The 11,685-nt window shown below is 39.7% G+C and overlaps 1 protein-coding gene across 2 annotated transcripts; it reads right to left on the minus strand.

Moving 5' to 3' along the window:
• Positions 1 to 742: 742 nt before the first annotated feature.
• si:ch211-244b2.4 (uncharacterized protein LOC541512 homolog) lies at positions 743 to 11,570 on the minus strand. Of its 2 annotated transcripts, none has more exons than XM_049566542.1 (10): positions 11,461 to 11,570; positions 8,981 to 9,078; positions 8,682 to 8,880; positions 7,489 to 7,633; positions 7,268 to 7,400; positions 7,053 to 7,173; positions 6,848 to 6,944; positions 3,395 to 3,497; positions 3,180 to 3,300; positions 743 to 2,863 (listed from the first exon to the last, which is right to left on the minus strand). In XM_049566542.1, exons 1-10 carry the CDS (start codon positions 11,474 to 11,476, stop codon positions 2,802 to 2,804), a joined length of 1,095 nt encoding a protein of 364 aa, XP_049422499.1. In that variant the 5' UTR covers positions 11,477 to 11,570; the 3' UTR covers positions 743 to 2,801. The 2 variants fall into 2 exon arrangements, with proteins under 2 accessions (XP_049422499.1, XP_049422498.1); XM_049566541.1 differs by having other exon boundaries at positions 3,180 to 3,303.
• Between the last annotated feature and the right edge of the window lie 115 nt (positions 11,571 to 11,685).

The raw sequence follows: 11,685 nt of genomic DNA on the forward strand, positions 1-11,685 counted from the left end.
TTCAAACCATTTGTCAACTTTCACTCATTAAGTTCTCTGTATGTTTTTTCAATCTTTAAACCAACACATTTTCACTCCGACCTCGTCACATATTGACATTTGGTCATGGACTTCCACATATGGCATGGTTGTTGACGTTCTGGGACACCATGTCAAGTTCTGCCTGTTATATGCATTGTCTTCCTTCAAAATACACTTCCATTTTCACAGGAAATTTAAAGTTTACGTACAGTCTCTTTCAAAATAAACACATTACGTCAGTACAACGTTGCCTTCTACAACAAACACACATGGTTGAGTTTAGGCAACAAAAACAACAGGGTTTGGCTTTATAATCTTATGGGACGTGAACGCCGCTCTCCCAAGTGAAGGTCGGTGTTTGTTGGACCCACCCGCCTCACTTGGGCTTTTGCTGCCTTAACTTTCGTCCTTGTCTCGCTGCATTTCCTCCTGACACTGCTGGGCGTCATTAAACTATAACAGCAACCGGCTGCGTATCATGCCGACGTTAAAGGATGCCTTTTTTCGTTGGTTGCGGACGCTGCTAGTCAAGTGTTGGGATCGTGCTCTCTTTGTTGATGGAAAATTTTCATCATAGTTTTCATTGGTGAAATTAACACTACTTGCAGTCCATTCAGAATGGACCCAGGACCCACGTTTGGACCGCGACCCACCAGTTGGGAGCCACTGGTCTAGACTTAATACTCACAATATTAAAATTAAAAAGGCAGAAACAAATGGAGACTCACATCATGTTTTATTGTTTTGTTTTACTCACATCATGTTTTATTGCCTCAAAAACAAACAAAAACAACAACAAAAAACATTGGATGTATTTTTTCCCAACTTGCAATCACAAGTTACCCAAATTACTATTACATACTATTTAATATACTCTGTATCACACTGGTATCTCAGTGCAAAGCAGAGGTATGAAGGAGAGCAATCTTTAAGACTTAATACTGGACTTCTAATCTTGAAATAAAAAGATATGAATTGAGCTGAAAAACTGCAGTGTTTTATTACATAATGTAACCACCATATAAAAACCATTAAAATCAAATAAAACAGTTCATTGGCATTCATTTGAATTAGATTTGGTTCTTAAATAGTCCGTTCTATAACATAAGACGAGGCAGTGCGTAGATATGTGGCAGCTTGACTGTAACATGAAATATTTTGTTTGATCATTTCGTGAGACTTTGTCTTATATTCTCAATTTCTTCTTCAGATTTAACTACAAAAATTAAGTGCATCCCCTGGTATGGCAGCGTGTACTGTCTGTGTCTAAGAATAGTTTTTAAAAGGCAAGCTGGTACAGTTCATAATCTGAGCACAAGTTAGTCAGGCAGTGTTTGTGTTGGTAAACAATCCCCTGTGGCAGCCACATTACTAAAAATGACACAGCCATGTTCAGGACAATTTAATCTCATCCTGAATTCCTGTCTCGTGTAAACAATATTAAAGATTGTATAAATTAGGCCATGTATAGATATCCTCCTGAGACCCTGTGTCCTCATATGAGGACATCTTATTTTGGGTTTAGTGCACCTTATACTTCATTCTACTTAACTTAGACCTGTTGTTCTCGTACGTGGACACTTCTGTGTCATCTAGTGGTAGTAAGAGCACAATACAGTAATCCATGTAAAAACAAGATGGCAGCCACCTCTGCCAAGTCAGTCTGCAGCTGATCCTGACACAAAAATGGACAAGGTCCAAAACCTGATCACATGTTATGAATTTTGTGATTAATAATGTTTGTAGATTGATATGCTAACAGATTTGACCAATGTTAGCAACAGTAACAAGATGCTGTTAATTAGACAGTAGCCTACTCATTTGAAGACATCAGGACTTTGTTATCGTCTCGTTTGAAGACATTAGGACTTTATTATCGTCACGTTTGAGGACATTAGGACTTTACTTTCGTCTCGTTTGAGAACACTGGTTATTTATTATCGTCTCGTTTGAAGACATTTGAAGACACCGGGACTTTATCGTCGTCTCGTTTGAAGACATTGAAACTTAATCATTGCCTCATTTCAGGACATCGGGACTTTGTTATTGTCTCGTTTGAGGACATCGGGACTTTGTTATTGTCTCGTTTGAGGACATTGGGACTTTGTTATTGTCTCGTTTGAGGACATTGGGACTTTATTATCGTCTCGTTTGAGGACACTGGGACTTTATTATCATCTTGTTTAAGGACATCAGGACTTTATCATCGTCTCGTTTGAAGACATTGACACTTAATCATTGTCTCGTTTCAGGACATCGGGACTTTGTTATTGTCTCTTTTAAGGACATTAGGACTTTGTTATTGTCTTGTTTGAGAAGATTGGGACTTTATTATCGTCACGTTTGAGGACATCGGGACTTTATTATCATCACATTTGAGGACACTGGGACTTTATTATCATCTCGTTTAAGGTCATCGGGATTTTATCATCGTCTCGTTTGAAGACACTGGGACTTTATCATCGTCTCATTTGAAGACATTGACACTTAATCATTGCCTCGTTTCAGTACATCTGGACTTTGTTATCGTCTTGTTTGAGGACATTGGGACTTCATTATCGTCTCGTTTGAGAAGATTGGGACTTTATAAGGGTTGAAAATCTTTAGTTTTTTATATTCATCAGGTCCTACTGATCCCAAATAGCCAGGACAAATTAAAAATAACACCAAATAAAAGATCAGGTCTCAGGAGAATATATGAATCCCAGATTATAATGATTGCATAAATATGGTATTGCACAAGTGTCTGTAGACTTTCTTCTTGAGGTCTTCAAAATCAGTCACACCAGGACACGTCTGATCTTGCGTGTATGCTTGGTTTTGAGGTTGGTTTGCATCATTGCTGCAGGAAAAAAAATTAAACAGATAAATAAATGCTATTCAAGGACGTTACAGTATATTATAGATGATAAAATACAGTATTTCTATTTTAGAGGGCCATTAGTTTCCCATAAAGTTTTCTATGTTTAAATGAAGTTCTTTCACAGAACTGCCTGACTCAACAAACTAAACTGTAATAACTCTCTATTTTATTTTTTATTTTTTTAATAAAATTTGCACCTTTCCAGAAAATCTTGAAGACCTTATGAGGAAATAGTGACCCAGTAAAATAAATCTTGACCATTTTCTCTCATCACAGTATCAAAATATAACCCAACCTCCAAAGTCCAGCTTGTAGGAGTGTCCTTTCACTTTGAAGGTCATGCTGCCCTTGGGATTTTGATTGTACTTCCTCTCAATGTCATCGCTAGTTACTGAGCATTCAGTTTGGGTGCCGCTCTGCTGAAACAATACAAATATCATGGTCATGTCTTTACACTATTATTTAAAAGGCACACAAAGATTCTCAGTTAAATATAATCAGATGACTTACCCTGTGTTTGAACGCGTGCCACGCTCCGCTGTCTCCCTCAAACTGCCACTGTGGTTTGGTGCCCACAGAAACATTCTGGAGAGCCGCGGCTGCTTCAGAAACTCTGGAACGAGAACATCACTCATTCTGTCACAACATTTAAAGGAACAATTTAACTTTCTGGAAAATAAGAGTCAGATGAGAAGATTGATACAACTTTGACGCCTGTGTGCTAAATATGCAACTGGAGACAGCAGCAGTTAGCTTAGCTTAGCATTAAGACTGGTTTTGGTTAGGGATAAATCAACACATTCTCACTCCGACCTCACCACATGTAGTTGTTTGGTCATGGACTTTCCACGTCCAGATACGACGTGAAAGTTACCCTGGGTGCGTTGGACGCTGATGTTCTGGGACACCGTGTCAAGTTCTGCCTGTTACATGCATTGTCTTCTTTCAAAATAAACTTCTGTTTTCACAGAAACTTCAAACATTTACGTACAGTTTCTTTTTAAAATAGACGCACTATGTTGGTACAACACCGCAAATTGACGTTTTTTTTCCTTTAACAACTAACGGACGTGGTTGAGTTCAGGAACAGGGTTTGGCTTTAGAATCTTACGGGACATGAAGGGTGAAAGTCGTGTTTGTTGGACCCATCCACCACCCCTCCTGCCTGCCGCACTCGGACTTTCGTCGCCTTAATATCACCCTTGTCCAGCTGCGTTCCCCCGATGCTGTCGGCTGCCATTAAACTATAACAGCAACTGGCCGCGTATCATGCTGATGTTTTTCATTGGTTTCTGACGCCACAAGTCACTGCCCAAGCGTTGGATTTCGATGACTTCGGAGTGAGACCGTGCACTTTAAACTAATCCAGTGAGGCTAATCCATGTATCCGAAATTAGAATCAAGGTGACAGGTTGGACTTTTGTTGCCTTAACTTAAGTTCTTGTCACGCTGCATTTCTCCCTGCACCGCTGAGCGCTGTCAAACTTTAACAGCAACCTGCCGCATATCATGCCAAAGTTAAAGGACAGCTTTTTTCGTCAGTGTCTGATGCCGCAAGCCGACTTCGGAGTGAGACTGGGTTGGATAAATTTGAGCTCAGGTTAAGTCAAGGCGAAGCAATACCAGGACGGATTTATTTTGCCTAGTCCTGCCCTTACTGTGCCGTGATTGGCTAGTACTAACCCTAACCCTGACCGCCAGATTTTACAGTTGCTAGAACTTACACTCACCAGAAACTACTTTGTATTCAATAACCAACACTATCTCCAGTTGTGCGGCTGTGCCATGGGCCAGAAGTATGTGCCATCCTACGCGGACATCTATCTGGCTCACTGGGAGGAAACAGCATTCACCAAACTCACCATAAAACCACTGTTATATTTCCGCTACCTGGACAACATCTTTGGCCTCTGGGACAACACACCGGAAGAATTCACCAGATTTATCCATACACTTAACTCACATCACCCGAAAATCAAATTGAAATACAACCTACAACCTTCAACAGTTGAATTTCGGGACACGTGTTTTCTTCCGTGACTCTAGTGACCAGAACAAACAGGTAGCCACAAAAGTTCATTTCAAGGACACGGACCGTGATGCACTTCTCCATAAAACCAGCTACCACCCATGGCACACGTACAGAGGTCTGATAAAATCCCAGCTAATACGCTTCCATAGAATCTGCACCTTCCATGCAGCATGTGGAGGAAGCTATAAGCACCCTCTTTAGTGCGCTGACACCTAGGGGTTACTTGAAGCGCTTCCTCAGAACTGTCAAGGCGGAGGTCAGCTGGACCTTTAAGGATGTATACCATCAAATCATCCCTGGTGGTCACATACTCAGAGACCATCAAAGGTCTCCTCTCTGTGTGTCGGGCCACCTTTGAGGAGGCGAGGGAGGGCTGTGCTTCGCTGGGGAAGTGTCAGCTGGTCTCTGACCATCGACGCAGTAAAAATCTAAAGCACATACTAGTTCATTCCAATTTAAACAGAGAACAGAAAGAGGAAGCGCTTCAAGGCTCGGCAGTTGGTTTTATTTCTCTCCCCCACATTTTTAACCCCCACTCAAAAACTGGTGTGAACCCGTGGCAGGCCTTGAAACCTACAATGGAAAATGCAATCTATGCTATCAGATGCAAGGCCTGCCACGAATTGTATGTGGGGAGACCAGAAACAGAATTCAAACGAGAATTATCATTATCATCATCATTATAAAATGAACAACAGGAGTGGCACCAGTGTCCTATGTGCACATTTTAAACTCCATGGCCAACACAATGTGCAGAGCATGGGCCTGGAGAGCAACAGAGATTGGACCACGGGTCAGAGACGAGCAGCGGAGAGGAATTGGATTCATCTATTAAAGACAATAGACCCTACTGGCCTGAATGAAAAATATGGCTGATGAATTCATTTCCACTTGGTAACAGCAAATTTTATAGCATTTATTAGAAGTGCTCACCTTCTGACCTTCCAGGGCCTCTCCTCCACAGGTTTTTAGGAGGGCTCTGGCTGCGGGGTACTAACAGTTGAATGCATTTTAATTTGAATGACTCATTTTTCCTTTTTTCATTTAAACTGTTGATTTTTATAAAAAACAATTAAGGAGCAGTTTCTTCCATGGATTTTATGAATTTATCCGTCTTTGTATATATTTTACTTATCTACGCATGTTTTATATTCTTCATAATTATTTATATTTATTATTTATGTTTGATGTTTATTATTTTGTATTAATTCATTGTGACTTTAAGCACTTTTAAATTATTTTATAAGCACTTATTTATCCATGGTGGAAAAACACTGCTTTCTTTTACTATGAAATCCAACTCTCTATTTATTCTTACTCTTATTTATTTATTTATTTATTTATTCATTTATTCAAAATCTTTTTTAAATTATTTAATTAAACATTCATTCTGCCTGCAGCCGGAGCCCTCATTGAAATCTACAAGCTCAATAAACTGTATGAAAACCCGGGGTGTGCTATTTTTATTTATCATATCTTAACAGAGCAAGGTTTCATTGAAGTTAAGTTTATGAATTTTTGACTAACCTTAATTTTAATTTCTTACCGAGTGTTTTAAGTGTTATGCATGAATGTTTGCTTTTATTTTTTATGCATGTTTTATTAATTGCTCCTTTTATTAGCACTTGTTTAATGACTTTTATCCTTTAAGCACTTATTAATCCTTTCACTGAAATTCAGTCTTGTTCCTTTCAATTTATAGCAGCCCTGGATGAGGGGTAAGAGACCCTTAGAGGCTGGAGGACTTTGGTTAAAATATCACTTCCCTCTGCTGACCTACCCAGTGGCCCAGTTGACCTTGCATTATTTTTTATTTTAACAGGGCTTTTAAAGATTAATTTGGTCTTTTTTACTACTTACAATACATTATTTGTATTATAAATCACAACCAATCACTATTCATTATTGACCGGACTGAACTCCAAACTCACGCTGCTCCTGCTCCGGCTCTGGCTCCGGCTGGCTTTTGTCGGTACTGTGGTCGACGGGTAACTTTCCTCTTTCTCTTTGCAGTCACCTGTCGCATATCTGACAAATAAAAAGAAAACACAGCTGGTATCTGAGATGACACTTAGGGTGGTGGACATGTGGAGTTTAGTTTGAGTATTCTGTGAAGGTTTTGAGAGTCTACCTCACCTTTGAATCTAATCTCAAATGTTTCAGGGCCGATGCTGAAAGTATAGGAGCTCATCGGGTTACTCTGGAACTTCTGCTCTATGTCGGAGCTCTTTGCAGGACTGGGGCTCCCCTTCGCATCCTGTCCCAAACAAAAGATCAATATTTATTTACAAACTGAACAATAAGATAAAAATAAATGGCATTTTGGACAAAACAGAGGTTCAGTTGTTGACCTTGTCTCCATACTTGATCCACTTGCGGCCCAGTGTGCAGTACCAGATCCACGCGGTTTTCCCATCATCCAAACGTCTCACTCTCAGACTCTTTCCATACACTCTCATCCTGTTAAAGTCTATACTCACAGCCCTGCAGAGAGACACAGAGATACATTATCAACCAGCTCCTGTGTGTCTGTGCTTAGATGATGATTAAGCACCGTGTGATCAGCTCTTACCCATACGGAGTGTTGTAGATTTTAATGCTTTTGGTGTGGGGCAGTGAGTACTGGCTCTCGAGAACGTGATCGTTGCTGACATCCATCCAGCCGTTTCCATCATTCAGCTGCCACTGGTAGAATTGGCCATCAGTGAGCTTTGGGTCTGGGTGAGAAGAAAAAATAAAATCGAGCAATGAACCACGGAAATGATAACTTTATCTGTAAGGGGCAATAAAGCTGCACTAATCAATACTTAATATAACAATCGGGGATCAAATGAATGTGTAATGTGAAAGGCGATGGTTGTAGTGGCAGATGAGGGATCCCTGTTTCAGGACTAATTGACATGTAATATCCATATATCCATCATGTACATATCATTAAAGGAATAGCTCAGATCTTTTGAAGTGGGGCTATATGACGTACTTATCCACAGTCAGTGTATTCCATAAAGTAGATGTAAGTTGGCATGACCCAGTTTGGAGAAACAAACAGAGTCTGATCGGCGGTTTGGTGCGGCTTCTGTAGTGATGTCGTGGTGAAGAGGGAGCTGAGCCAGAAGGCGAAGCTTCGATTTACTGGTCCATCTACATCCCAACCCTCACCTATGGTCATGAGCTCTGGGTAGTGACTGAAAGAATGAGATCACGGATACAAGCGGCTGAAATGAGTTTCCTCCGTGGGGTGTCTGGGTTCAGCCTTAGAGATAGGGTGAGGAGGAGGCCTGGAGGGAGCTCGGAGTAGAGACGCTGCTCCTTTGTGTCGAAAGGGGTCAGTTGAGGTGGTTCGGGCATCTGATCAGGATGCCTCCTGGGCGCCTCCCATTGGAGGTGTTCCAGGCAAGTCTCACTGGTAGGAGGCCCCGGGGCAGACCCAGAACACACTGGTGGATCATATCTCATCTGGCCTGGGAACACCTTGGGGTCCCCCAGAAGGAGCTGGAAAGCGTTGCTGGGGAGAGGGACGTCTGGGGTGCCTTGCTTGGCCTGCTGCCCCCGGATAACCGGATGAAAATGGATGGATGGATGGATGGATGGATGGATGGATGGAGTACCGTAACGAATGCTGTTTACAGTAGTCAATTCTGGATGTGCTGAAGGCATGGATGAGAGTTTCAGCAGCAGAGGGGAAGACTGATTGGCGGAGATGAGCTATGTTTTTTAAAATTAGGCTGTGAATCAGAAAGACCATCCATTCTATCACTTCCTCACCTCTAGACGTTGATCGGTTCGAGGCCCCGTTGGTTGAACCAGAGGACTCTCTTCCACCTCGGGGGTGTTTCAGCTTACACTTGGAGCCGTTGCGACAGGTTCCTGTCAGGGCATACTTGCAGAAGTGCAGGTAGGAGCACTTATCACCATCCTTACACTTGCCTTGGTTGTAATACTTGCAGGGCTCTTTCCCATAAAACTGAAAATGAAAATAAAGATTCTTATTACTGGAGAGGTAAATAGTTATGTTAATTAGAAAATAGATGGACTCTCAACATCCTCTCTGTCCAGGAACAAACCTGACAATCCGCTTCTTCATCTGAAGACCCGTCACTGCGCGACTCATAGCTTAAGCCAGATTCACTGTCACTCTTTGACAGGTTCTCCTCGTCAGACTCTGGAACAACACAAATGTTTATACAGTGAACACTTATCTATAATCCCCAGTGATGAAGAGTACACAGCGGAGATACAATCTGAGTGATCACTATATGGCCAAAACTATGAGGCAGACTTTTGATGTGGGCTGTTTTTCATTGTTTGGTCCCACAGCTCCAATCAAGGGAATTCTTAAAGCTACAACACACAGTGATATTCCACACAATAGTGCACATCTTCAACACGGTGACAGCAGCTTAGGGAGGACCATTTTCTGTTTCAATGTGACAATGCCCCTCTGTGCAAAGTGAGGACCAGTAAGGAAAGTTTTCCCAGTTTGCGTTGACTCGCCCGCACAGAGCAGTGGTACTTTTGAATGTAAAGAAAAACACGTTTTCAATCAAGGATCTATCAAAAGATTTGAAAATCTGAAGAATAACTGTGATTTTTATAGAAGTTTGCCACCATATTGACCAGTTAATGACTTAAAAAAACAAAAGTATGTGGATAATATGACACTAAGAGTCTTCATACAGGCTTATGTCTAGAAAAACGTCATTAGGTTCTTCATTACTCCTGTTCAATTAGTCACTATATCAAATGTTCAAACTGCTGGAGACAATGTGGATCCTCCAATGCCATCCAGTATCACATATTCTGGTCTTGTATTTGGGCACCCTGCCTTTGGACAATGTTACCTCTTATTAGAGATATATCTATGTCAGATCCTAAGTGCAGCTAGCAGGAAAGCCATGACTGGAAAGTAGATAAAGCCAGCAATACCTACAGTGGATGACTAGATGGACATTATATATGATATCTTTAGGATGGAAAGGGTTACTTTTTTATTAGACTGCAACAAGACAAGCTTTTTAAAAGGTGAGGAAATTGGACGGTGTACATTACACCTGTTTGTTCTTCATTTGTTTTAGGTGATATTTATGTCCTTTTTAGTTATTTTTTTTTATTTATTGTATTTTATTTTAATTTTACTTTATTTAATTCTGCTTTATCATCTTTACTTTATTATATTATCTTTACTTTTATTTATTATTTTATTTTATTTTATTTTATTCTTAATTTTTCTTTATTATCCTTGTTTGTAAAGTGATTAGAGTATCATTAAGACACAACCCAACCCCAACATTCTGGTTCATATGTGGGGTTCGGTTTATTTTCTTGTATTAGTTTTTCTATGTTCATACTTGTATTATTTACAGTTACTTTATCGATCCATTTCAGCTTCTGTATTACACATTATTATGTTAACATCTGCTGTAACTGTGTCCTACAGAAGGCCTGGAAAGACAGGGCTATAAACCCTTTGAGGGTGTTTAAGATGTCTGACTTAAAGACCCTGAAATAACTAAAAAAAAAAAATAATAATTAAAAAATAATAAAAAATAAATGACATAAAATTAAATGAAAGAAAATAAAAATGACATAAAATTAAACGAAAGAAAATAAAAATAAGAAAAATATGTTTTAAAGCCATAGTACCTGGGGTGTTACTTTCAGTTGTTATAGTATGTTGCAACCGTTTTCTGTAGAGATGTTTGTTCATGGAAACTAACAAATAATTAAACCTCACTTTTTTAAAAAACAAAATATCAGATGATATTCTTTATCACACATTTTGAGACAGTTTTAAAGAAAGCTTTAAGTTTAAATGTAGGTGTATCTACATAATTTATGTTCATCTGCTGCCCCCTGCTGGATAAATAAAATTACAAGCTGTATGCTCTTCAGCCGTGAGCTACACGTTGGAAAGTTGCTGATATAAATGTTTGATAATAAGCCAAGCGTATATTTAACTGGAAATGCACAAGGAATTAATAAAAAGCATTATTTTTTATCAATAATATTAATTATATATTTTATTTATAGGCGCCTTTCAGGACACTCAAGGTCGCCTTACAGACAAAGATAGAGAAATAACAGCAGATTAGGAAAGTCAACGAGGTAAGGAATAAAGTAACATAAAAATAAATAACTAAATAATAAAAAATAATTGAATAATAAAATAATTATGATACAGTTTGGGGCCATAGCTGTACACAGTCTCTGTCAGGGAGCTTCACAAGAAACGAAACTGAAACTATGAACTTCTGTAAAAACATTGATTGCCACTTATGATAAATCCATGTAGCCGACTGACAGCTCATACCTGCATCTTACAACAGCTTATTTCTCCTGCCGTGGCATAAACCAGCCATACTACCGGGTTTTGGTTTGATATCAGGATCTATGACAACTCTATATGTCTCATATAAATACATACAAACATGCAGAGAACACAAACTTTAATGAGGACATTAAAAGTGCCACAGCATGTGGTTTAACACCGCAGATAATCACTGTCAAACCATATAAAATAGAGTGATGTTAAATATGTACTCACCATAGGCAGCCGCCATTCTGTACTTTGCACTACTTTCGTTTTCATTACCCCACTTTAGAAACACAGCCACACCCACATGTTTGGCAAGAGGCTGGTCCTGCTGGGGTAAATCTGATGGTCTGACTACAGACTGCTGCACATGCAAAATATTGGGGCTATAAATAAATCATAAGAGGGGATAATATCATGGAGGCACCAGTGATCACAGATATTAGATGCATCTGT

Source organism: Epinephelus fuscoguttatus, linkage group LG22 (assembly GCF_011397635.1).
Source record: "Epinephelus fuscoguttatus linkage group LG22, E.fuscoguttatus.final_Chr_v1".
NCBI classification, from domain to species: Eukaryota; Metazoa; Chordata; class Actinopteri; order Perciformes; family Serranidae; genus Epinephelus; species Epinephelus fuscoguttatus.

What these genes read in the sequence shown, in the direction of transcription:
- si:ch211-244b2.4 (XM_049566541.1), bottom strand. An exon ending in GAACCGATCAACGTCTAGAG is followed by an intron (nt 7,634 to 8,681) that starts GTGAGGAAGTGA and finishes CTTCTCACCCAG; the next exon opens with ACCCAAAGCTCACTGATGGC. An exon ending in ATCTACAACACTCCGTATGG is followed by an intron (nt 7,401 to 7,488) that starts GTAAGAGCTGAT and finishes GTCTCTCTGCAG; the next exon opens with GGCTGTGAGTATAGACTTTA.